This window comes from Hyaena hyaena, unplaced genomic scaffold, assembly GCF_003009895.1.
Source record: "Hyaena hyaena isolate Hyena2069 unplaced genomic scaffold, ASM300989v1 scaffold_456, whole genome shotgun sequence".
NCBI lineage: Eukaryota > Metazoa > Chordata > Mammalia > Carnivora > Hyaenidae > Hyaena > Hyaena hyaena.
In genome coordinates this window covers 642,164-667,016 of record NW_024081087.1, presented here as the reverse complement: position 1 = coordinate 667,016, position 24,853 = coordinate 642,164, and the positions used below count along the sequence as shown (strand labels likewise).

Below are 24,853 nucleotides of genomic sequence, written 5' to 3'. Positions count from 1 at the left end.
ATGCAGGGGCAGCTACATCATTAAGCTGGGGGCAGCAGACCATTAAAGCATGCCCAGCGCCCCTCTGAGTGTGGGACACTGCATAGGTCCTGCATGAGACTGATCCTGGTTCTGTTTCCTGACTTTTCAGAAACAGTCAGATAGTGGGGCGCCTGGGTGGCTTAGTCGGTTAAGCGTCCGACTTTCCGACTTTCGCTTGGGTCATGATCTCGCGGTTTGTGGGTTCGAGCCCCGCGTCGGGCTCTGTGCTGACTGCCAGCTCGGAGCCTGGAGCCTGTTTCAGTCTGTGACTCCCTCTCTCTCTGACCCTCCCCTGCTCACGCTGTCTCTCTCTCCTTCTCTCTCCTAGAAATAAATAAAACATTAAAAAAAAAAAAAGAAACAGTCAGATAGTTGTGTGTGTGTGTGTATGTCTGTGTGTGTGTGTGTGTGACAGAGAGAGAGAGAGAGAGAGACATGACATACATGGGATCTCACTGTGAACGCTGTTTTAAATTTTATTTTTTCTTCTCAAAAATCTGCTGAGGTCTTCTCTCTAAACCAGTAAATGCAGCTGTACATCGTTCTCTGGAGAACATTCCACGGTGGGGTGTGCTGTAACCGAGTGAGCCATCTCCTTTTGGTAGAGTGTTTAGGATGTTTTCTGTTTTCACCAGAACAGGTACCCACCCCCACTCTATGGGGCTCTGTGCACAGAAATTTCTAGGCCCTTTCCCAGAAGCCTTGGCCCCTCCCCGCCAAGGCATTATCTCTGATGTGCCTAAAGGTTGTTTGCCTTTCATATTTCCCTTCCCGCTTTCTTTTTCTTTTCTTGAGCTTTATCTAGAGTGGGTAGGTCTCTCGAATCAACTTTCTTTAGCTTGGAGGTTTTGGCCACCGCCCCTTCCCCTCCGGGAACCCTGACACCTGACCCCTCCTCGCACCCAAATTATGCCCGTCGCTCCAGAGGCCCCGAAGGAGGCCCACAAGGCTGGAAATTGTACAACCTGGGTTTCTCTGGGCCAAGCAGTCCATGCCCCTGCCAGTGGGATCATCCCTAAACGTTCCCTCAGTGTCAGCCTCAGCCCTCCCACGCCCTAGGAAGTATGCTGAGCCTTAGGATTTCCAGAACCTACCATGAGAGGACAGCTTTACATCCCCACAGGGGAGAGACACTGCCCCATTTCAAAAGAAGGGAAGTGTCAAGTTAGATTTTTACCACATACAGCTCGATGCTGGCTTTCCACGCCCAGCACTGCCTCGGGGGCCTCCCGCCGCTGGCGTCAGGATGGGCCGAGGGTGACTGACACGTTAGCGCAGGGGACTCGGAGCCGCCCTCTGTCAGTCAGCAAACATGCATTTGGCATATGTCCCGTGCCAGGCCACGAGCACCGTTTACAGCCTTCGGGGTTGTTTGAAGTGGAAGAGAGTGAGGGCCTGTGACTAGCTCTGTGGCCTCGGGAAGGTCACCCAGTCCCCTCAGCTCCCACTTTTGCCAGACAATGCGATCCTTGCACTAGGCAATCTGGAAGCGTCGTGAGGGTTTCTTCCAGGCTCCAAAGGTCAGGGTCCTGTCTGTCCCCTCCAGATGGGGGGCACTTTCCTCAGCTTAGGAGGACAGCAGTGTGTTCCCTGGGGAGTCTGGCTTGGGCTCCCCAGGGCACCAGCAGATAACTCCTCTGCTTAGAGAAGACAAGGAGGGGTGGGGGTGGCGAGACTTCCATGAGCAAAGGCTGCTGACCCTCGAAGGCTGTTGTTTTATCTTGGCTGGACGGGCGGGGGGGTGTCCGGTGTCCGTGAGGGCGTTTAGCACTCCTGGGAAGGGCTCTCTGGCCCCATCTGGCCTCAGATCCCTCAGTGAAGAGCGTCAGTGGTTTTGCTGGGGGGAGGGGAGATGTCAACTCCTGCATTGAGGGGACAGTCCAGTGTGTCAACTGAGCTCAAGTGCCAATCACACGGCCTGACTGGGGAGTCTGGAGAGAGGGTGAGGGTGCAGTGAAGGGGCTGGAGCAGAGTCGAGGGAGTGAAAATATGATATGAGGGTTGGCGAATGACAACTGATTAGGTTAGCTGGTGTCTGCTAACTGGCATTTATCAAAGCTAGGATTCTACTTTGAGGCAGGGAAGCCGAGGCCCTGTCCTTCCTGACAATTACATACAAAGGAATGGCCTTCGGGTCCTTGAGAGAGGCAGCCCTGGGTGGTGGGAGATGTGGGTACATCTGGGAGGGACAGAGAAAAGCTTTACGATTCTAAGCTTTTTTTCCCCCCCCAATAAATGCTCCATGGAAAGGGTGCCATGCTCAGGTGTCGGCTGGAGCACAGAGTAAATTTCTCTGGCCACCTTGAGCTTTTCCAGACAGGAGCTTGAGGGGGCTGGGTCACCCCAGGGATGGGACCATAGGCTGCCAGGAGCCATGCTAGCTTGACCAGCCCCCTAGTGCAGGGGTTTGGACCCAATAGTTCATGCTGAGGGTTTTTGTGGTTCTTAGCACAGAGGAATCTGCCCCTCTTCATTTTTGCACTAGGCTGGTGGTCTTCATGTGGGAAGGGGCCCCCCGAGAGTCTTTGGGGACTCTATTTCCAGGCCCTCAGCAACCCCTGTACTCCCCCTCGACCCTGTCCTTCTGTTCCCTTTCATAATTTTCCTCTTCCCCATTACTAATACCGCGTAGACCTAACCCACCCCCTCCCCGTAACAAACTGCTGGGACACCCACAGAGGGATGATTTGAGGTGTCGGCACTGGTGACTAGGACTTAAGTGACTCCAAGGGAACAAATCATTTTGCAAGTTGGATGGGTCCTCGTTTATTTTTTTATCCTCAACAGAATCCGAAAAATTAAAAATGAATTTGATGCCGATTTCTTTGTGATGTTTGGCATCTAAGCTGGACACAGTTGAAACAATTGCGTGGCCTCACTAGAAAAAAAATCTCATCCAGTGTCATCTGGCTGGTGCGCACAGCTATAAAAATGAAAGACAGGACGCTGGTGCCTGTCTTGTTTAATAAACAATATATAGTCGTGGATGCATTGACTCAATGAGGGAAGAAAAGATCTAAACACCTCAATAAGAGAGAGATGCCTTTCCAATAAGATTTAGCCTTTTGTGACTAATCATCGTTCATCAAAATTGTGATACCCATGTTACTGTGATTTGTGTGCTAAGAACAATTATAATGACCACATGGTCAAGGGGGAAAATTTGATCAGAGCCTCATGACCACAGGAAATGGTAAAGTTTTAATATTTTAATCTATATATTATTTCAAAACATAAGAGGATTATTATAAGACTTAAAAGTAGGAAAATATAAGAGGATAATATTATATGGAAGGATGAGAATAAGTGCCCAAGGAGAATAAAGAAGGATGTGAAAGTGCTAACCGTTAAAGAAGGACTTACTCATGTACAATTGATGCTTGAACGATGCGGGTTTGAACTGGTGGGTCCATTTATATGAGGATTTTTTTTCTAACAATATATGTATAGCACTGTCAATGTATTTTCCCTTCCTTATGTTTTTTCTTAATAATATTTTCTGTTTTGTAGCTTACCTTATTGTAATGCAGTGCATAATACATATCCCATACAAAATATGTGTTGATTGGCTGTTTCTGTTACTGGCAAAGCTTCTGGTCAACTGTAGGCTATTAGTAGTTAAATGTGGGGGGAGTCCAAAGTTATATGTGGATTTTCAACTATGTCGGGAGGGCCGTTGGTGCCCCTAACCCCCTGTGTTGTCCAAGAGTCAACTGTATTTTTTAAATAGATGATGGTTGTACTCTGTGGGGGAGGCATTTATTTTTAAGATTTTATCTTGTAGTGATCTGTTCCCCCAACGTGGGGCTCAAACCTACAATCCCAAGATCAAAAGTCATGCATTCCATGGACTGAGCCAGCCAGGCACCCCCCGAGGAGGCAAAGTTTTACCTCTTCTCTGTTCGGTTTCTGGCTGGACTTGATAAACTTAAAATGGATTAGTTAGCAGGAGAAAAGCACTTTTACAACATGTAACATGACGAGAGGCCTTGTGATGAATGAAAACTCAAAGACGTGGTAAAGCCTGCATGCTTTTATAACAGGTTAAACAAAGAATAGCAATTGTGGGAAAGAAACTAAACCATACGTGAAGCTAAAGGGAGACAAGAATTTTAACGAATTCTGTTCATACAGAATTTTCTCGATCTCAACTTCTGGTCCTTGATGATAAGAATGTTACTTCCCTTCTGGTCTTATAAGGAAGGCTACATCTTTCACATGGGGATTTCATCTCCTGCCTTCGAGAAAAGGAAAGAAGGCCAGAGTGTTTTTCTTGTATTCACTGTTTTCCAAGTGGCTTTAACTCAAAATAATCCTTATGCCAAAATGGTGTATTTTGGGGTGGTATATTCTGCTGCATTTCAATACCCATGTCTTGGTGACACTGTTCACAACAGCTAAAATGTAGAAGCAACCCTTTGACAGATGTGAATGGATAAGCAAAATGTGGCTTATATTTACAATATTTTTCAGCCCAAAAGGCTGAGTACAAAGAAAGGAATTTCTGACACCTGATACGACCCGGATGGACCTTGAGGACATTATGCTACGTGAAATGAGCCAGTCGCAAAGAAGCAAATACTACTGCACAGTCCACTCCTGTGAGGTACCCAGAGTGGTCACAACCATAAAGTCAGAGAATAGCATGGGGGCTGCCTGGGGCCAGGGAGGGTGAGGAGAGTCAGTTTTACAAGACGAAACAGGCTCTGGGGACGGCTGTACCGTGTGACAAATGTATTTAATACACTGAGCTGTGCCCTTAAACACGGGGACGATGGTAAATCTTGCCCTGTGTGTATTTTACCACAATAAAAATATTTGGAAAGAGAAAAGAAGGACGGATATCAACATTCTATTCCACTGGGTTCATTGCAAAGGGTAATGGTAACAGTGGGTTTTTTAACTTGTCAGTTTTTAAAATGTGACATTGAATATGAAATATGAATCACATCCTGCCTCATCAGATTGTTGATGCAACATTTTAGAAAACAAGCAGAAAAAGGCCCCAGGATGTCTGATGCAGCTCTCTTGAAGCCATTCACGAAAACGGGGGTGGGGGTGGGGGTGGGGGTGGGGGTGGGGGTGGGGGTGGGGTAAGCAAACTCTCACCCTTGGCTGGTCAGGCCTGGGCCTTGGTTTTTGCACGGCCTGCAAATGAAGAAAGGCTCTTACATTTTGATGTGATTGAAAATAAGTTAAAAAAGGAGAATATTTTGTGACACATAAAAGTTGTATGAAATTCAAATTTCGGGGCCCATAAATAGACTCTGATTGGAACACAGCTAATCTCATTCATTTCTGCCTCGTCTCTGGCTGCTTTCCCAGGATGAGGGAAGAGTTGAGTAGTTGTGACACAGAGCATACGGCCGGCAAAGCCTGGAATCTTCACTCTGTGGCCATTTGCAGAAGGCGTCTGCCTGCCACAGACTCAGGAAAACTGCCTAGTCGTTTGGCTCTGCTCCCAGCCCTGGATGAGCCATTCCAGCGCTCAGAGATGCAGGCCTCTCCTCTGAAAACAACGTGCCCCTGGGACGAAGTGGCATTTGAGTTCTTTGCCATCTTAAAAATTGGGCAAGCCTGGGAAAGCAAGGCGTACTCAGGTATTCATGGCCAATACCTCCCAGGAGTACTCACCTTTAACAATGACCCCTGAAGAGGCAGCTTCTTAACCCGAAGGGGTGGGATGCTAACGGCAGGCTTTCAGGCACCGGCCATGGGTTGGTGGCCGCCATTTTGTCGATGGTGGTCTTCCCAGCGTCACTCAATTGAAGTGTTTGTGGTGAACAAAGGTTTGAACAAATCAGTCTGTCCCGTGACAAGCATCCTCCAACATCCCCGAGAGCCACTCCCGGTTCGTTCCCAGCCCACAGACTTCCTGTGGAGGCCTCAGGGAGGCTGGGTGCAGAGCAGACCTCAAATAGCTCATGCAGGACAGAGCCAGTGCTTTTCACGCCCTCTCATCTCTGTCTCTGGAGAGCTCTTCTTTCGTGCAGGGCTTGCAGGGAGGGCTGAGGTCACTGGTGGACCAGGGGCAGCCACACTGAGGGAGGCAGGCCATGCTGTGCAAGGCCCCTCCCACTCCAGTGGGCTGTGCACTGGGGTCTCCAGTGGGAGGAGGCACGAGAAACAGAAGGAAGGGGGAGCTGGGCATTCAGGGTCTCCCCCTGACTTCCCCCAGCTTCCCCAGCCAGGGTACCAGCATGCTTTGCTTTCCCATGGCTGAAATGTGGCCCCGCCGGCTTTGCCGGCTTTTGTGGAAGGCGGCGGGGGGGGGGGGGGGGGGGGGCCCGCAGGGGGGTGACAGGTGACAAACTCAGCGCCAACAGGGTCCTAGCCTGGGTCACAGGCAGCCCTGTCCCGTCTCAAAGGGGCCTCTCTCTGGCTCTAGTCTCATCTGATTGTAGCCGACTGTTGAGATCCCAGGTCTGGGATTGTCAACATTTCCAAATTTTCAAAAGAAACTGGAAATCTGGAAATCAATGTGAAATCTCCTGATTTCCAAATGCTGGCAGTTCATTTAAAAACTATTATAAACAGGGGCACCTGGGTGGCTTAGTCGGTTAAGCGTCCGACTTTCGCTTAGGTCAGGATCTCGCGGTTTGTGGGTTCGAGCCCCGCGTCGGGCTCTGTGCTGACTGCCAGCTCAGAGCCTGGAGCCTGTTTCAGTCTGTGACTCCCTCTCTCTCTGACCCTCCCCTGCTCACGCTGTCTCCCTCTCTCTCTCCTAGAAATAAATAAAACATTAAAAAAAAAAACGATTAAAAACAGCGAGCCGGCCTCAAGAACGCACATCTTTGGGTCAAATCTGGGCTCCAGGGTGCAAGACCAACCCTTTGAGGGGGCAAATCCTAGACTCTGGACTCGGAGCGTAGGTGTGCCTCAGCTCTGGCACGGCCAGTGTGGTCACTGGGGCCCCCAGAGCCCCGATTTCCTCACGGCCAAGGTGGATGTCGTCCTCACTGGCGGCCTCAGGAGTGTCCCTTCTTTCCTGACTCGGAAGCCGGCCGTGTCTCCTGATGACAAGAGAGGTGAAGTTGGGGACGGTCATCTGGTGGGTTTGCGACGCAGCCCACCACTCCATTTCTGAATGCTTCGGGAAGAGGGGCTGGGACTTACCTGGGTAACCATCTGCTCTTGCCCTTACAGGCACTGCCTTGTGGCACCTCCACCCACCTGAGGAAGCCTCTCAGACGGGAGAAGCTTAGATCCCACTGATCGCCACCCTGAGGAGGGGGCGGCTGCTGAGATGGCTCTGATAATATCCTGCATCGCAGGTGACTGTTTTCTGGCTTTCATGTGGGCGTCTTCCCCTGAGGGGAAGATGAGAGATGGGTCCGCCATGTCTTCCCTGCTGCAGATGCCACGACCGTGTCGGTGACCAGCACGGGGCCATCCGCACAGGGTGCAGCGCCTAGTGTGGCAGGGTCAGGGAGCCCGGGCAAGTGCTGGCATTAGATCCCCACCCCATGCCCCAAAGGCTTGTTCTCTAATTCTGTTGCATCTTCTCATCTTGCTTAATTAAGAAGTACTATAGGGGGGCTCAGTTGGGTAAGCATCTGACTTTGGCTCGGGTCATGATCTCACGTCTTGTTGAATTCAAGCCCTGCGTCGGGCTCTGTGCTGACTGCTCAGAGCCTGGAGCCTGCTTCGGATTCTGTGTCTCCCTCTCTCTTGTGCTCTCTCTCTCAAAAATAAATAAACATTGGGGCACTTGGGTAACTCAGTCGGTTAAGCGTCCGACTTCAGCCCAGGTCATGATCTCACAGTTGGTGAGTTCGAGCCCCGCATCAGGCTCTGTGCGGACAGTTCAGAGCCTGGAGCCTGCTTCGGATTCGGTGTTTCTGTCTCTCTCTGCCCCTCCCCTACTTGTGCTCTGTCTCTCTCTCTCAAAAATAAGAGACATTTAAATAAGTAAATAAATAAGTAAACATTTTAAAAAACTTTTAAATAAATAAATAAACGTTAAAAAAAATAAATAAATACTGTATCCAGGGGACATTGGTGTTCAGAGGCGTCGCTCCCAGTTCACGAAGGGCTCAGCACCTGCAGGAGGGGGTCTTTGAGCTCCCTCAGGTGGGGCCTGGGCTCCCACAGCGAAGAACAACCCTGGGGTGGGTCTGGGACCTTCAGGAAACTGGTGTGTCCCCCAGAGGGCGGGATGATGGAGGGGTCCACGGTGGGGGGGAAGGGAAGGGCAGAGGGAGCCCGAGAGGAGGGAAGCTGAGCCCCTTCATTGTTTGAAATTGCGGCAGAAATGAGGGATGACAGTGACAAACCATTTACAACTTAAAACACACACACACACACCCTTTTCGGGACACCGATGTTCAGGTTGCAGCATCATGTATTTTTGGAAACACGTCCAAGGAAGCAGCAAGCCTACTTTTCAAATGGAGAGAATTCACCAAGGACCTACCAATGCCCTGTAAAAGTGGTCGAATCTATTTCTCAAAGGGCAGGTGTCCCTGTTGCGCCCGACTCGAAATCCAGGCCGCGCCTCCTCTTTCCATCCTTTCCCACGACATGGGGTCTGAGGCTGGCCAGACCCTGCTCTGGGACCTGCGGGTCCCCCAGTTAACAAGGTGGGCAAAAGTCACCCCCTGCCTGGGGCTGATGCTGCCTTCTGCGTCTCCTTTTCCGGGGTTCAACTCTTGTGGTGTGCAGGTCTCGGCGTGATGGGCAGGGGCCGAGAGCTTTCACTGGACGCTCAGTGACTACTTCCCAGCAGTGGGAGCCAAGACAGTCAGCCCCACATCCTACTCATATTTGCATTCCCCAGAGAGGAGCAGAGAAAACGGCTCATGATGGACACACTCACAAATGTATCAGTTAGGGGCACCTGAGGGCTCAGTCGGTTGAGCGTCTGACTATGGCTCAGGTCATGATCTCGCTGTTTGTGAGTTCGAGCCCTGCATCAGCCTCTGTGCTGACAGCTTAGAGCGTGGAGCCTGCTTCAGAGTCTGTGTCTCCCTCTCTCTCTGCCCTTCCCCCCTCACGCTTTGTTTCTCTATTTATTTTATTTTTGAGAGAGAGAGCGTGATGGGGGAGGGACAGTAGAGAGAGAGAGAGACAGACAGACAGACAGACAGAGAGCAGGGAAGGGAGAGAGAGGGAGACACAGAATCCGAAGCAGGCCCCAGGCTCTGGGCTGTCAGCACAGAGCCCAACGCGGGGCTTGAACTCACGAGCTATGAGATCATGACCTGAGTCGAAGTCAGATGCTTAACCGACTAAGCCACCCAGGTGTCCCTAAAATAAAATATTTAAAATGAAATAAAATATTAAAAATGTGATATGCCATAAGAAAAATGGGGGGAAAGCTTCACTTGCCATTGGAGCAGGGAGCGGGGGAGGGGAGTTTGCGGGGTAAGAGGGGGAATCAACACAAGACACCAAAGATGGAGTCGGCTCAGGCGGCTCTTTCCTCCTGGGCAGGATGGCCTGTGCGGCTGGGGTCCTGCCATCTCGTTTCCGACACACGGATGACGTCCTCTTTTCTCCCCCAGCTCCCGGTGGCTGCTGCTATGTGCCTGCTCCCCGGGTACCTGCTAGCCCCGGGGTCACCGCCTCTGGATTCTGGAAACTTCCAGAACACTGGATTCAGAGAAGCGAGCCCTACCCAGACACGTGTTCTAGTACCGCCCATAACTGTCTCTGCCCCCACGGTGAGCTTCCTGAGGGCAGGGACCTTGTCTTCTGTCAGGACCGGGGCACTGAGGGCGCCCCTTAAACTGTCATGAAATGAATGTCCCTGAGCTCATAGCCATAGGACAGGACTCTAACTATCATCGGATCACACAGTGAGAAAGCAACGTGCTGGGCAGCCCTGTGCCAGCTTTTCTCTGACATCAAGAACGCCGCAGGCTGGGGTGCCTGGGTGGCTTAGTCGGTTGGGCGTCCGACTTTCGCTTAGGTCATGATCTCGCGGTTCGTGGGTTCGAGCCCCGCGTTGGGCTCTGTGCTGACTGCCAGCTCAGAGCCTGGAGCCTGTTTCAGTCTGTGACTCCCTCTCTCTCTGACCCTCCCCTGCTCGCGCTCTCTTTCTCTCTGTCTCCTAGAAATGAATAAAACATTAAAAAAAAAAAAAGAACGCCTCAGGCTGGTGGGAGGACATCCCCCTACCTCCCGTGCCCTGCCCATCCCCACACGTAACCAGGAACGGGCAGGTCTTAGCTCAGACTCAGCTGACTAATGTATCCAGCAAGAGTAGTGGCATTGATCTTTAAGAATGGCCTTCACCTTGTAGCAAGTGATAGAGGTTCCTCCCTTATAACAGCAATGTGGTGCGTCCTTTAGATATGTTTTACATTTTAAAACAAGTTCAGACTTAAAGAAAAGTGGCAAGAATAATTTAAAGAGGGGTGCCTGGGCGGCGCAATTGGGTAAGTGTCTGACTCTTGGTTTTGGCTCTGGCCACGATTTCACGGTTTGTGGGTTCATGAGGCTCTGTGCTGGCAGCACGAAGCCTGCTTGGGATTCTCTCTTTCACTCTCTCTCTCTCTCTCTCTCTCTCTCTCTGCCCTTCCCCCACTTGTGTGCACGTGCGTATGCTCTCAAAGGTAAATAAATGTTAAAAAAACCCATATATATAAAATTCCTGGATACTGCTCATTGCTGAATATCCCCTAATGTTAATATTTTACTACTTAAGTACCCCCTCCCAACCTAACCCCTTTCCCAAACAGGAATTTTTTTTTCTGAACCATTTAAAAGTAGGTTGTCCATTTCCTCCTAAAAACTTCAATATTTTAGTGTGTATTTCCTAAAAGCAAGAGTATTTTCTTCCATTAACCATAGTTCACATATCAAAACCAGGGGATTAACACTGATATAGCACGGTTGTTTTTTTTTCAAGGTAGAGCGGAGTTGATTCTTTTTATTTTACTTTATTTTTATTTTTTGAGAGAGACAGCGTGTGTGTGCACCAGCGCGTGCAAGCAGGGGAGGGGCAGAGGGAGAGAGAGAATCTTAAGCAGGCTCCATGCTCAGCACAGAGCCCTGCGGGAGGCTCGATCACATGACTGTGAGATCGTGACCTGAGCTGAAATTAAAAGTCAGTGCTTAGCTGACTGAGCCAGGTGCCCCCCCGATACAGCCCTATTATCTAAACTGTAGACATCATTCCTATCTCTCCATCTGCCCCAGCAATGTCTTTTTAGGCGAAAGGAAATCCCAGATCACACCTTGCATTCAGTTGCTCTATCTCCTTAGCTCCTTTGGTCTGAAATACTTCTTGGGTCTTTGTGTTTTGTTAGCATTTTTGAAAAGCACACAGTGGATATTTTACAAAGTGGCTATTTCTTTTACCATACATTTAAGTTTTAAAAAATGTGACGATATCATAGATTCCTTCCAGCCCACCGCCATAAAGTGAATGTCGAAATAAAGAGAATCAAATGAACTTTTTGGTTTCCCAGTGTATATAAAAGTTATGTTTATACTACATTATATTATTAAGTGTATTAAGTGTGCCCCAGAATTACGCCTAAAAATAAAAAACAATGTACATACCTTAACTTAAAATATTGCTAAAATTCGCTAACGGTCATCTGAGCTTCCAGTGAGTCATTTTTTGCCAGTGGAGGGTCTTGGATGTTGATGTCTGCTGCCTGATCCGGGTGGTGGTGGGTGGTTGCCAAAGGCTGGGATGGCTGGAGGCAATTTCTTAAAAATGAAACAATCAGTGTTGCTGCACTGATTGATTCTTCCTCACTTGAATATTTCTGGGCCGTTGTAGGCTTAGTCATTTCCCAAATTTCAATATTGCATCTCAGGGAACAGGGAGGCCCCAAGGAGAGGGAGAGGGACGGGAAACTGGTAGGCGGAGTGGTCAGAACACACACAACATTCACCCATAAGGTTCGCGGTCTTAGGTGGGTTCGGTCATGGTGTCCCCAAACGATGACCGCCGTAACATCAAAGATCACTGATCACAGATCACCATGGAAACTATAACAATAATGAAAACGTTTGAAACATTGTGAGAATGACCAATATGTGACCCAGAGACACTAAGTGAGCCAATGCTGTTGGAAAAGTGCTGACACACTTGCTTGATGCTGGGGGGGCCACGAACCTTCAATCTGTGAAAACCGCAGCAGCATCCGCGGAGCACGCAATAAAGTGAGATGTGCCCGCATTAAGTAACCAGAGAACAAATTAAGTAACCAGAGAACAAATTGTCCGCCGATAAAGGAAGACCTGAAGACACACTGAAAACTGAGGTTTGAGAAAGGATGGGTTTCGATCAAGTTCATTCTGCCTCTGGCTCCTTGTCCCACTGGGATGTTCGGGTCTAGGGTGCTCGGTTAGAGCCTGTGGGTCAGGTGGTGAGATGGGCCATTTCAGACCCTCAGGAGGCGGGGCTCCAGGGGCGGGGCTTCAGGGGGCGGGGCTCCCTCCTGAGTGCTGGTCAGTGGCTGGGAGGAAGGCATGCTTACTTAGATGTGGGCAAATCTCATCTGAACGAATCGCCCGTAACATGGGGAATGGAGAAAAAAAGCCCAACAAGGCAGCAGGAAGACTTGAATATGGATGGGAGAGTTTTCTAGAACCAGAGGAAGGTATCTCAGCATTTTCACCAGGCAGCCTCAGACCCACAAGACCCACAGCTATTGCACCCCCCTCCCCCAAACACTCTGGAGTGTTCCCCAGAAGCTAGAGGAGCAGGATGGCCTGGCTACCTCGGGTCCTGCACTAACTATCCCCCGGGTAGGTGGCCTGGGGACAGAAGGCCATGGTGGCCTTGCGGCACCTGAGACCCCACAGGGACCTCCAGGAATGGGCTGTTCTCGCCCAGCGTGGTCCTGTAGGCTCCCAGAGAGGGGAAGGAGTGCAGGTGGGCGCAGGAAACCAAGCAAGCCTCGGGGGAAGTCGGGGCTCCGGCGCGGAGAAGAGGGTGGCTGTTATGGAAGTGCGGCTAAAGGCTAAACGTATCACTGTATCTCAGTCACTCGGAAGAGCTGGGCGTTACTGACTCCAGTTCCCTTAGCATCTCATCCTCAGACGGAGCTGCCTCCATCTGCCTTCACGCCAGGCCCGTGGGAGGGGTGGCGGGGGGGGGAGGGGAGTAGGACCCCGTGTTCAGGCTCCAGTGGGGTGTGGCTCACGGGCCCATGAGGGAGAATGTGTTTGTGGCTACAGATGCGGGTCATTTTTCTCTCCCTGCTGTGAGAGACCGGAGAGGGTCGGGAGGGGCCCGGTGCCTGCTCTGCTGGCGGGTGGGGGCAGGGCAGGGGACCCTACAGGCAGAGGGGGTGGCTCAGAAAGCTGTGGTGGCTGGAGAACGATTCCTCCTCTCTCCTTCTGCACTGGACAAGCAGCCAGGAAGGGGCACCTGCCTTCAGCCAGAATCAGGCTGGGGTCCTCTTGGTGGGGGGAGGGGCAGTCCCTGCCCGAGAGAGGATGCTTCGGGATCCTTCCTGGGCCTCCAGCCCATCCCGTCTCTTTCTCCCGCCCTTCTGCTTTCCCATCGTCTTTTCTCTCTCCTTCCCGCCTGCATGCCGGAACCCCTACAGACCGGCTCCTCCATCTGGGTCCTAGCTGGGTGACCTCGAACAAGTTCCATGACTTCTCTGGGCTTCACTTTTCTCACCTGGAAGACAATGGAGATTAGAATATCCTGCTGCCCTGAGAAGCCCTTGCGGTCCAAGTGGCGCCCAGGGCTAAGGGACTGAGGACAGTGCCCAGCTGGGGTGGGGGGAGGGGAGAAGGGGCAGCTGGGGTGGGGGGAGGGGAGAAGGGGATAAAGGTGGCCTCATGTGGCTGCGACGACCCACGTTGCCTCCTGATTATTTTCTTCTGTCTCATCACGCACTCTCTCCCTCCTCCTTGCCTTTGTCTCTGTTCTTTGTCTTCCTTTGTTGCTATTTTGGTCCTTCCTCGATGATGCTGGTGAGGGGTGAGCCTCTTTTCATGTCAGGATGCCAGCACCGCGTCAAACTGGTAAACAGCTGAAGGATGTGGTGGGAGATGAACTTTCCACTGAGGCTACTTTGAACTCATCCCTTCCCCGACGGGTGTCCCCTGCTCCTCCCCATTGCGGAGACGCCATCCCATCTTCACAAAGCCAGGATGGGGGTCCGGGGGGCCGTGGCTGAGAGACGCCATGCCGAGGGGCTGCTTGGGGGCCCTGACCACCTCTGCCCGCCTCGGGGACCGCAGAGACGGTCTCAGGGAGGGTGGAAGTAGAGACCGCAGACGGGGCGACGGGGAGGATGGGGGCCCGAGCAGGGCTTCGCAGACGCACCTTGGGGGTGAGGTTTCCAGTGGAAAAGTTCGGGTCCCAACAGACGAGTCCGGCCAGGCAGGGAAGCCAGAGCCCCGGTCCCGGGAGTGGCCTCGCGCACTGTGGCCCAGGTCGCAGACCGGAGACGGGCCTCTGGTAGTGTAATCGAGCCCAGGCCTGCTCCCGGCCTCAGCTCTCAGGGGCTCCCGGGTGCCCAGAGGGTGCAGTGAGCTGTGGGTCCTGAAGAGTAAAGTGGTCTGGTGCTCTGGCTGGACACTCAGATCAGTGAGCACCGAAATGAGCCTGTAGCGTGGACCTTCCCACCTCAGGAGGCCATGGCCCGGCCACCCCATGACCAGAGGACAGCTCTGGCAAGAACTCTGAACCTTTCCAAGCCTTAATTTCCTTAGGGCGTGAGATGGAGATACACATTAATACCTCGCGGGGCCGCTGTGAGCATTAATGTGTCAGTACCTGAAATATACTCAGAACAGCAACTGACGCATAGTAAGTACTTAGGACTGGAAGCTGTTTTTTTTTTTTTTTTATTTTAAATGTTTACTTTTTTGAGAGAGAGAGAGAGAGGGAGGGAGGGAGAGAAGATGGAGACACAAAATCTGAAGCAGGCTCCAGGCCATCTGCACAGAGCCCGACATGGGGCTCAAACTCATGAACCTCAAGATCATGACCTGAGCAGAGGTCATACACTCAACCTACTGAGCCACCCAGGCACCCCAGGAATGGAAGCTGTTTTAATGTCACTGTCATCATAATTATCACTGTGGCTGCAGGTCCCGTGTCAGGAAGTCACCCCCCGTGTATGTGATCACTCCCCACATCCTGGGACCCTTCTCCAGGCCCCAGTCCTGGCCATCGGTGTTCAGTGGCCATCCCCGCACTGGTCTTCCTCCAACCCACCCCCACCTCACAACAGTGATCTTTCTAGAGTACCCGCCTCATCCGATCACTTCCCTGCCTTAGAAACTGCTCACGACTCCCCAGTGCCTGTAGGACCACGACCAACCCCCTGGCTGAGGTTAGAGTCCCCCTGAGATGCCCCTCAGTGTTTCTTCCCATGTGTGGACTCCCTGCTCCCCACACTTCAGCCAACATGCTCCCCACATGTTGCCTCTGGGAACAGCCTTCACTCTCTTTTCTGTCCAGCGAACTCCTACTCATCCTTCAGTGCCCAACTCATTTGTTCTCTCTTCCGTCCTGCTTTCCCCAGCTTTCCGTCAAAGTTCGTGGCTTCTTCCTTTATGTCCACACAGCCCCCTGGAGCGCTGTGTTGGAGTCACACAAGAAGTAGAGGTTGCATGCTTGGCTAGCACATGGGACAAAACTCAAATATGGTCCACATTACTCTCAAAGATCCCTCAGGAGAATTCTCTGGCATGGTGAAGAAGCGAAATGAAGCAAGGAGACTGGAAGTGTGGTTAGAATGTTGGGGGTTTTGGTGGTGGTGGTGGTGGTGGTAGTGGTTTGTTTTTAATAAGCAAGGACATGGGGGAAGCAAGAGATTCATATTTGCTTGTGTTTGTATCAGAGAACCAGAACTGTTTACCTGGGGAGGGGGCAGCGGGAGGGGGGGGCAGATGAGTGGGTAACAAGGTTTTAATGGCATGCGTGTGTATGTTGTTTGGAGTTTTGAACCATGTGACTATTTATAAGAAAGGAAATGACAGGGCTCCTGGGTGGCTCAGTTCAGATAAGCGTCCGACTTCGGCTCAGGTCATGATCTCACGGTTCGTGAGTTCGAGCCCCGCGTCGGGCTCTGTGCTGACAGCTGGAGCCTGGAGCCTGCTTCAGATCCTGTCTCTTCCTCTCTCTGCTCCTCCCCTGCTCACGCACACTCTGTCTCTCTCTCTCTCTCTCAAAAAATAAATAAAGATTTAAAAAATTTTTTAAAAGAAAACAAAAGAAGGGGAAAAAGAAAGAGGGATGAAGGAAGGGAGGGAGGAAGGGAACGGAAAAGTAAACTCCGTTAGGGAGTCTCTCCTGTATTTGAGTGTGTCCTGCACTGTCTCCAGGTTAGATATTTCGCCCTCAGGCGCTGGTTGACCCAGATGAAGGGGTGGGGCGGGGGGTGTGGAGGTTGGGTTCAGACCCACCGTGCATGAAAAGGTCTAGTTGTTAGTAACTCAAGTCTTATCTGCTGTGGCAAGATGCACAGGTGATGAATAGTTCTCAGCGTCTGAGAGAACAGAGGGGCCCCCCAGCTCCTCCCTCTCTCCTCTCTCCTTCCCGCCCAGTGTTTGTTCACTGAGGGGGGCTGTGGGCTCCGTTGTTCCTTTTCTTTCTCTTTCGCTGCTGAGCAGATACACCAAAGTTTGTGTGGGTTAAATATGCCATGGTGTGCCCCCAGGGCGCAGGGCAGTGGTTTCACCCTGGGGCGTTGGAGTTACGTAGAAAAGCGGTACTGCCTGCCAAGCTGTGTGTCCTCCGGCTTGTCACTTAACCTCTCTGGTCCTCGTTTCCTTACTTATAAATGAGGGAGGATAATACCTTCCCAGAGAGCTCTTATGAGGATCACGTGAAATCATTTAAGCCTTGCATGTAGCAAATGCCACTCACCACCATCGTCACTGTTACCACCGCACCGTGGTGACATACTGGAGTTACTGGCCTCTGTGCGTCTGCCCCAGAGACTTTGAACTCTGCAAGGGAGGGGCTCGGTTTCCCTCCTCTATGCACATGGCTCCGCTTAGGTGCCCAGGTGATGAGCGGGGCATCCCAGTACCCGGCAGGTACCAGTGCTCCTGGGGGACAGACAGGCTGGTGTCTCCAGACCTCAGAGCCAGGCCAGGGCTCTGGCTGTGCCCAGTGGTGGGTGTGGTTGCAGGGGTCACAGGGGCCAGAATAGGTTTCCACCGGAAGTGCCATGGTTAATGCTCAGACTCTGAAGCAGGCAGCACGTGAGAGCTGCCGCTTGTTAGCTGTGTGTCCTGGGCATTTTACTTAACCTCTCGGGGCCTCCGTTTTTCTTAGCAACAAAGTTGAGTTGATATGAGAGTTGACTGTCCTCAGCCTCTTCTCTTATCAGGCCAGGCCCACCCTTTACCCTGGGAGCTACCTGGTGTCTCGTGCTCTCTCTGCTCATGCCGTTCCACTGGCTTGGAATGCCTTTCCTCTCCACTCCTAGAGGGCAAACTCCTACTCATCCATTACTGCCCAGCTCAGCGCATCAGCACCACCACCACCCTCCCCCTCTGCCCCCACAGGTCTTTCTGGATGGCCTCCCTCCAGCTGGGCCAGGGGCTCTCCTGGGCCCCCGCACATTCCCGGTGCCCGTTCTCCCACTGGCTTGCAGAGAGAGCCGTAAAATCCCTGCAGTGTCTTCGCGCCCGGACAGAGTATCGATTGGCTGTCACATCCATTTAACATCTTGGCATTTCCGCTCCCAGATCCCAGATCCAGATTCCGTTATTGGAATGCGCAGCCTCTTGAGGGTAGATGGCGAGCACACCTGCTTATGTTAGGGACCCTTCCCTGCCAGGCTCCCACTCCCTCCCGTCTTCGGATCAAAGCCGATGTCCTTGATCTCTGCCTCCCCGCTTCCAGGGCAGTCTCGCTCTATAAGGCGCCCTGGAGGCCTAGAGATGGCTGGGAAAGGCCATCTCTGTGAGCGGCCTCCATCCTCCAGCACAGGAGGCCTGTGGTTCTGGACACCAGCCGTCAGAAAGTCCCCCTGACTCGTGGGACCCCGGCGCCACCAGGCTGTAAGGGGCATGGGAGACACGTCTCAGAGTTTCCTAGTTTCTCTCATCCTGGCGTGTGGGTGGGTGGAGAGGGGGGCAGGGACGGAGAGGTAGCTCTCGTGAGAAAGGAGCCGGTACTCAGAGGGCGTCCACAGCTCCTTTCTGAGTCCTGGGCGGCCGGGGGTCGGTGGGATAGCGCTGAGTTGGGACCTGGCTATTAGTGCTCTCAGTGCCCTTGGACATGTCCTTTCCCTCCTAGGCCTCAGGGTCCTCATCTGGAAAACGAAGTGTGGGAACAAGATGTCCCCCCCACCTCCGCCAGCACCAGGGCGCCACGACCCAGGGATTGGTGGCTGTCTTCTCTTCTCCTCCCCCCCCCCCCGCGCCCCCCCCCCCCCCCCCCCCCCCCCCCCCCCCCCCCCCCCGCGCTCCTTTTAAGGTGCTCGTTCACCTCCACTGAGAAAGAACTAAGCCTCTAACTCTTGCTACCACCTATGTCGTGTGTACTACTGCTATGCCCGCTTTACTGACGACCTTCACAGCAAAGGCTCAGAGAGGTCGAGTGGCTTGCCGGAGGTCACGCAGGGAGGAGATGGGATTTGAACCCAGGCTGTATAAAAAAAAAAAAAAAAAAAAAAAGGCTTTCACTAACTACCCTGGGACTCTGTCCTGGCCCACCCCAGCGCTGACTCCTCCCCCAGGAATCCCCCCCACCCGAAGGCCGGGGAGGGTGCAGAGGGCCAGAAAGGGGCCATCACGGGAACCACATCCTGTGACAGTTGCCCTGGGGAGAGCGGCTTTCTCTCCAAGTCTGGGACAGGTGAACGGAAAACAGGCCCTCCTTGGCCCCTCTGGGCACGACCTCCCCCATCTGCCTGCTCTTGGGGGGGGCGGGGCTCGGAGGAAACCCGACCCCTAGGCAGAGCTGGGCACCGGGCCTTACCGCTGGGCTAAAATCCCAGCCTCTGGGCAGACGGAGGATTCCTCGGTGCAAAGCCACCCCACAGCCCGTCCCCGCCGCATCTAGGCCGGACTCACTCCAAGTCCTCCGGGCCTGGGAGCCAGCGTTGGCCAGGCGCCGGCTCGGAGCACAGACCACATGACCCTGTCTTAGAAACCCTTGGAGCTACTGAGCCAGCGCCCTCCGCGTGGGGCAGAGAAGGGAGAACAGGCACGGAACTCACTCACGGGCATGTCTGTGTCCACCTGGTCCCAGAGGGCGGGCCCTGTGTCACCAGCATTTTTCATGGTGCTGGGCCACAGTAGGTTTGAATTCCCCAACATTTCACCTGCATGGATAGAGCTGCCCCCCCAACCCCCCCACACACGTGAGAGTTCAAGGACTTGGCACTCCATGCCTCGTTTTTATTCAGCAATTACTTTAATCTCAAGACGCTCGGAACAGGACACCAGCAGCTGGCCCTGAGCCCTTGGGCCTCTCTCTGGAGGCTGCCGGGACACGTCTGTGGCTCTGGGTGCGACACTGCATATTCCCGCGCTCCTCGGGGAAGCACCCAGCAATCCAAGCAGGCGGCTGGGCACCAGGCACTTGGTGCAGCCTCTGGGCCCCTCCTGCTGCCATGGACACTGGGGCCCAACTTGAGGTCTAAGGGGGGGCTGGGCTAGGGCCATCTCTGTAAGCCACGGGAGGCTCAGAATAAGGATCTTCCATACAGGGACAGTCACTGCAGAACAGGGCTGCGCCCTGGTGGGCTCTGAGGGTCTCCAGAGGCAGGGCCGGCTGCAGTGCCAGCCCCTTGGTCATGGGGGAGGGGCAGTCATCCTGCCTGCGGTCAGCAGGCTGTTCCCAGGAAGGCTGGACTCCATACCCCAGACGGTTGCCAACCTGGGTCAGTGAGTGTACCGCCCCCACTCCAGCCCCAGAATCCGCCAAAGCAGCCCAGCAACCCCTGCACACGGGGCCTCCCTGGGCAGCACTGGGATGGGGCCCATTTTTGTTCTCTCAGAACCTCTGGGCCCCGAGCTGAGACTCAGGGAAGCAAACAAATCGCAGACACCGGAGGGATCAGAAGGGGGTCTCGGGAGTCTTTGGTTCAGCCTCTCCTTGCAGCCTGCTGAGAGGTGGCCCGGGCTGCTTGTTCATCCTTGAGACGGGGAGCTCACTCTCTCTCCGTGGCAGCACCCTCCACCTCGGGGCTGTTTGGGGCTAGGGGAGGGCTGGGTGAGCAGCTTCTGTTTGATGGATGGAGACTGGGTGGTGCAGGGTGAAGGCTTTCCTTGCATCTCTCTGGGGAAGGCTTCTTGGCCCCCTGGGGGGCGATCTGGGGGGGACCGGGTGGGAAAGCAGGGGCAGGTGGAGCTGGAGTCCGGCGGAAGGGAGCCTCCGGGAGCCTCACTGGGGCCCAGCCTAGGAGGCTCCGATGTCATCGTAGTCCTCATGGCCGGTGGAGTCAGGCCGGGGCACCGGGTTTCCTGTGTGGCCAGGAGGCTCGGGTCAGTGGGAGGCTGGTCACTGCCCCTCCTGCCCCATGGGACAGAGCTGAGCGGGCTAAGTCCACACCCCTCCCCTGCGATGCCGTGTGGTATGCAGTGACGGAACTCTCATTGTATGTTCCTGGTCACTGCCAGCCCCCCATGCGAGAATGTCAGCCCAGAAGCCAGAGCCTCGTCTGTGCAGTTCAGGGCTATGGTCCCCACACTTGCACAGGACATGAAGGGTGACTGAGCATTGGCAGACCCCTGCTGCCCTCTGTCTCTACCCAACGGACCATCGGCTACTTCTTCTTGAATGCCCCCAATAATGGGGAGCTCACTTCCTCTCAAAGCATTCTTTGACTCTTTCTCTGTCCCATCCACATCCACTTTCCCCACCTCTTCATGGTCTTGCTTGTTTAAAACAATCCTTTTACTTCTCTTCTTTTTCTCTTGGGCAGAGGTGTCCAGTGGGTCCAGAGTTCCCCTATTCCTCCGCCAGGCGCCCCTGTCCATCCCTCCCTTCCAGGACCACCTTCCCTCCCCCATGGCACCTGGATACTGAAACTGCTCCGTCTCGGGAGGCTGGGGCGGCGGCTGGAAGTTCTGGTACCACTCCCCGGATGAGGTGCTGGAGCTGTCGTCAGCCGAGGGCCCTGCCGGAAACCCCCAGAACCGGTCACTCTCTGCCTGGGGATGGCCAGCTCACGAGCTGCCAGAGCTAGGAGGTCCTCCCGACTCACAAGACTTGAGTCCCTGGCTTGACCACGAATAAGAAAATGAAGGCCCAGAGAGGGTGGAGACTCGGCCAAGGTCACACAGCAAGTGGCTGCAGAGCTGGGGCTGGAATCCTGACCTCAGCCAGGCTCAGGGTTTTTCCGGCTTTATGCTGCCTCCAGCCAGGTCAGCTACAGGTTGGGGGGCTGGGGACACACCCAGAATCCTCCGGGGCCCAGCTTACCTGAAAAAGTAGCTTGGGAGCCAGCCAGCTCCAAGTTGGGGGGCTGCTCCAAGAAGGGGCTTCTCTCTGTAGAAAACGCCTGAGGGGTCCACAGAGGCAGCCTGCTGCTGGGGCTATTGCAATAGTCCTCTCCGGACGATGTGCTGGACCCCCTGTCGCTTCTCGGGTGGTGTTGGGAGGCCAGGGAGGGCGTGTCTGCGACAACGTAGTGGCCAGCGCTGGAGCTGGCGGGTGGGACCTGGGAGCCCTGTGCCTCTTCAAGTCCTGGGCCAGGAAAGGGAGGAGGGGGAGGAAAGGAGCGGCAATGCATCAAGAAAGCTTTGAACTCAAGAAAGAACTGCCTGCAAAGAGGAATTGTTAAACCACTCCCCCCTGCTGAGGGCAGTTGCCTCTGGGGCTTCCCAAGGTCAGCGGGGTTGCTAAGGGGGTGCTGAGCCTGCAGCAGGGCTGACACCCCATGTCAGCACTCACCTTCCTCCAGGGGGGGCATCTGGAACCTGCTCTGCTGGGCCTCCTCCTCCGTGACGCGGTGCCGCTGGGAATCTACGAGGAGAGCGGTGGCGAGGAGGCGTGAAGGTCCACCTCCTGGCCTCGGAGCCCGGAGGAAGGACAGGTGGGCTTCGGGACTCGGGAGGGGGCCCTGAGGCTGAACATTTCCCATCATCCCGTAGGCTCATGTCCAGCCGGACCCTGAACCTCAATCTCTAACCAGCCCGGGGACAGGCTACTGGTTTTTGGCCAGCAATCCCAGCGCCTCGCGCCTCTATGGCCCTCCAGCTGCCTCTCCTCCTGCTTAAGGAAACAGGAAGAGTCCTGGGCTCTCTGCTCACGCCCTGGAGACTCTAGGCAGGAAAGGGGCAGGTGGTGCCTTCTAGGAGCATCTAGAACTTTCCGGAGTGGAAGCCTGGCTTACATCCAGTTCTTCGCTTCAGAACTGGTGACAGGTGGATTTGTTGAGTCTTAGGGGCCTGAGCATCTGGAACCTTGCCATCAGCTCTCTCGAAACGGGTGCCCCTGAACTTGAGTCTCAGTGGCATAGGATTTTGGATTCTCGGTCTTACATCTTACGTGCCTGGGCTCAGAGTCCCAGGTTCTAAGGATGCCTCATCGCGGTGCCTCCCAAACTCTGATCTGCGGCATGGCAGAAGTGGAATCATCCACCTCCCACCCCAGAGGCCCCGGGGTGCCGGGTGGGGCACAGACAACCAGCGGTCCGGTCCCCAATATCCATTCTCCCCTCCTGGAGTAGGAGACATTGTCATTTGGGGACCTCTGTCACACCCACAGCCAAACTCTCATCCTCACTTATCTGGGGGATCCTGGGGGGACCTGGGGAATGTCTGACCAGCTCCCAAGGGATTTCACAATCTGTGTGGGACTCTCGGCTTTAACCTCCGGCCTTGCCCAGGCTCTGCCCTGAGCACCGTCCTTCCTCCTCCTCTCCCCCAGCAGGCCGGCAGAAGAGCTAGAAAAGGCTGAGAGGTTCAAGCTGGGCTCACCCGGGAAGGCAGGGGAGGGCGTCAGGGTGATGGGCAGAACGGGGCACAGAAGGGGGTGTGGGAGCGTGTGAGAAGCCATCGGAATAAGTGTCTCTTGCTTGGACTTGGACTTCCTTGTCTAACACAGACACAGCCACTTCTAAGTGAATGTCAAGGGGCGGATCTTAAGACCTTGTGTGGCCAGAGACAAACGTGGGAAAGAAGGAAGTTGGAGACATGAAAGGTCTCTAGGGTCACCAAGTATTTTGAAGCCTCGGTGTGGGACCATTTGCAGCCAATCCAGTGGGTGAGAAGGGCCATTCCACCCACGTCATGCAGGGGTCACCAGGTGGAACGTCCTAAAGGTCCCCAGCCGCATGGGCCCTCTCCCTGGCAGGGGCGGGTGGGCCCTCGGGAGCCCGGGCCCAAGCACTCACTGTAGAAGGTGGTCAGGGCCACGGGAGGCTGGGTGCTGAAGTCATAGTGCTCATAGTCTGAGTCCGAGCTGGAGTCCGAGTCCTTGGGGAGTGGGGCCTGGACCTGGATGGGCAGCTTGGGAACTGGGGAGAGAGCAGAGTTGGGGAGCATGGGGACGGGTGGGCAGAAAGGCGCAGGGAGAGGCAGCAGAGAGCATGGATGGTGGGGACCAGAGACAGAGCGGGGAGAGCGTGGGGTAGCCCATCTTGTACAAACCCATCCAGCCTGAGTTTTCCAAGCTCCGCCCCCCCCACTTCAAATATGGGGAACGAATAACACGGGTTTATTTCACAGGCACGGAGCAGTCGCCACATGCCAGGCGCGGGTCTAACATTCAAAACGCTCTCTCATCTGGATTCTCGGAACAACTCTGTGAGGTCGGTACATTACTGTCCTCCTTTTACAGCCGAAGAAACTGAGGCACAGGGAGGTTCTCACCTTGCCCAGAGAAGCAAGCAGTGTGGCTCTGAACCCCGAGCCCATAGCATTCAGTGAGCAAATGCTCTGTGCCCAACTTATGCACTAAGTTCTCTGTTCCTGTTCTCTTCTCAAATACACAGATACTGTGCAGAGAGAATATTTGTGTAATTTGGCTGAGTTCTGTGTTGGTTTTCTGGTCACTGAATGCTTTCAAATAAAGGTGATTTAATACCGTCATAATGCAATGCAAGGAAACTTGAGTTCCCTTACGAGACTTTCAAGAGGTATAAATCCCTATGTTGTAAAAGATGCATGACTGATGTGATTTTTTTTTTTTTCATTCAGAAAATCTTAAATAGGGGCACCTGGGTGGCTCAGTCGGTTAAGCGTCTGACTTCAGCTCAGGTCATGATCTCATGGTTCGTGGATTCGAGCCCCGCATCAGGTTATGTGCTGGCAGCTCAGAGCCTGGAGCCTGTTTCAGATTCTGTGTCTCCCTCTCTCTCTGCCCCTCCCCCACTCATGCTCTGTCTCTCTCTGTCTCAAAAATAAATAAACTATAAAATAATTTTTACAACATCTTAAATAAAATTACGTTCCAGGAAATCTTAACGGGGCTCTGCAGGAAGGCTGACTGAGGCGATTGAAAGAGGTGACATGATCACAAACCCACCAGCCAATTCGCAGGGCAGAACCTTCCTCTGAGAAATGTCCTAGGCCTGTATCATTCCAGAACTCCAAGGCCTAGTCTCGAATGACTGCCCTGGAAGGTCATCCGCCCATCAAGGCCCAGACTGAGGCGTGACACGCTCAAAGTCCCCCGGGCACCAGCGGGCTGGCTGAGGTCTGACCTCCAACTGGGACACTGCTTTGACCCACACAGTACTGGCCCCCCACAAAAGTGTTCCCTTCTAGTCCTTCCCAGCCCTCCTCAGGCCCAAGGTGGGTGACATCCTACCTTCTTCTTTGGAAATGGTGATGGGGACATCTTGATAGTTATTGATCGCTTCTGGGGTGGTGGTGGGTGGGTGCTGGTCGTTCACCACAGTGGGCAGGGCTGAGAGAGGGGAAGCAGATGCTACAAGTCACTGTTTGCTCTCTCCCGGGCCACCTGGTCCTGTTCTCAACGGAGACACCT

General features: G+C 53.8%; 1 protein-coding gene across 4 annotated transcripts in view; it reads right to left on the bottom strand.

Moving 5' to 3' along the window:
* Nucleotides 1–19,305: 19,305 nt before the first annotated feature.
* The window catches only part of CD6 (CD6 molecule), a 42,878-nt gene continuing 37,330 nt past the window's right edge, over nucleotides 19,306–24,853 (bottom strand). For 2 of the 4 annotated variants that reach the window (XM_039253596.1, XM_039253599.1), the window contains 6 exons: nucleotides 24,674–24,772; nucleotides 23,256–23,378; nucleotides 21,812–21,883; nucleotides 21,341–21,604; nucleotides 20,934–21,035; nucleotides 19,306–20,379 (listed from right to left, as the gene is read on the bottom strand). In XM_039253596.1, coding sequence (XP_039109527.1) covers nucleotides 20,315–20,379; nucleotides 20,934–21,035; nucleotides 21,341–21,604; nucleotides 21,812–21,883; nucleotides 23,256–23,378; nucleotides 24,674–24,772 — 725 coding nt within the window. In that variant the 3' untranslated portion in view covers nucleotides 19,306–20,314. The remainder of the gene's footprint in view (nucleotides 20,380–20,933; nucleotides 21,036–21,340; nucleotides 21,605–21,811; nucleotides 21,884–23,255; nucleotides 23,379–24,673; nucleotides 24,773–24,853) is intronic. The other 2 variants (XM_039253597.1, XM_039253598.1) reach the window with 2 other exon arrangements.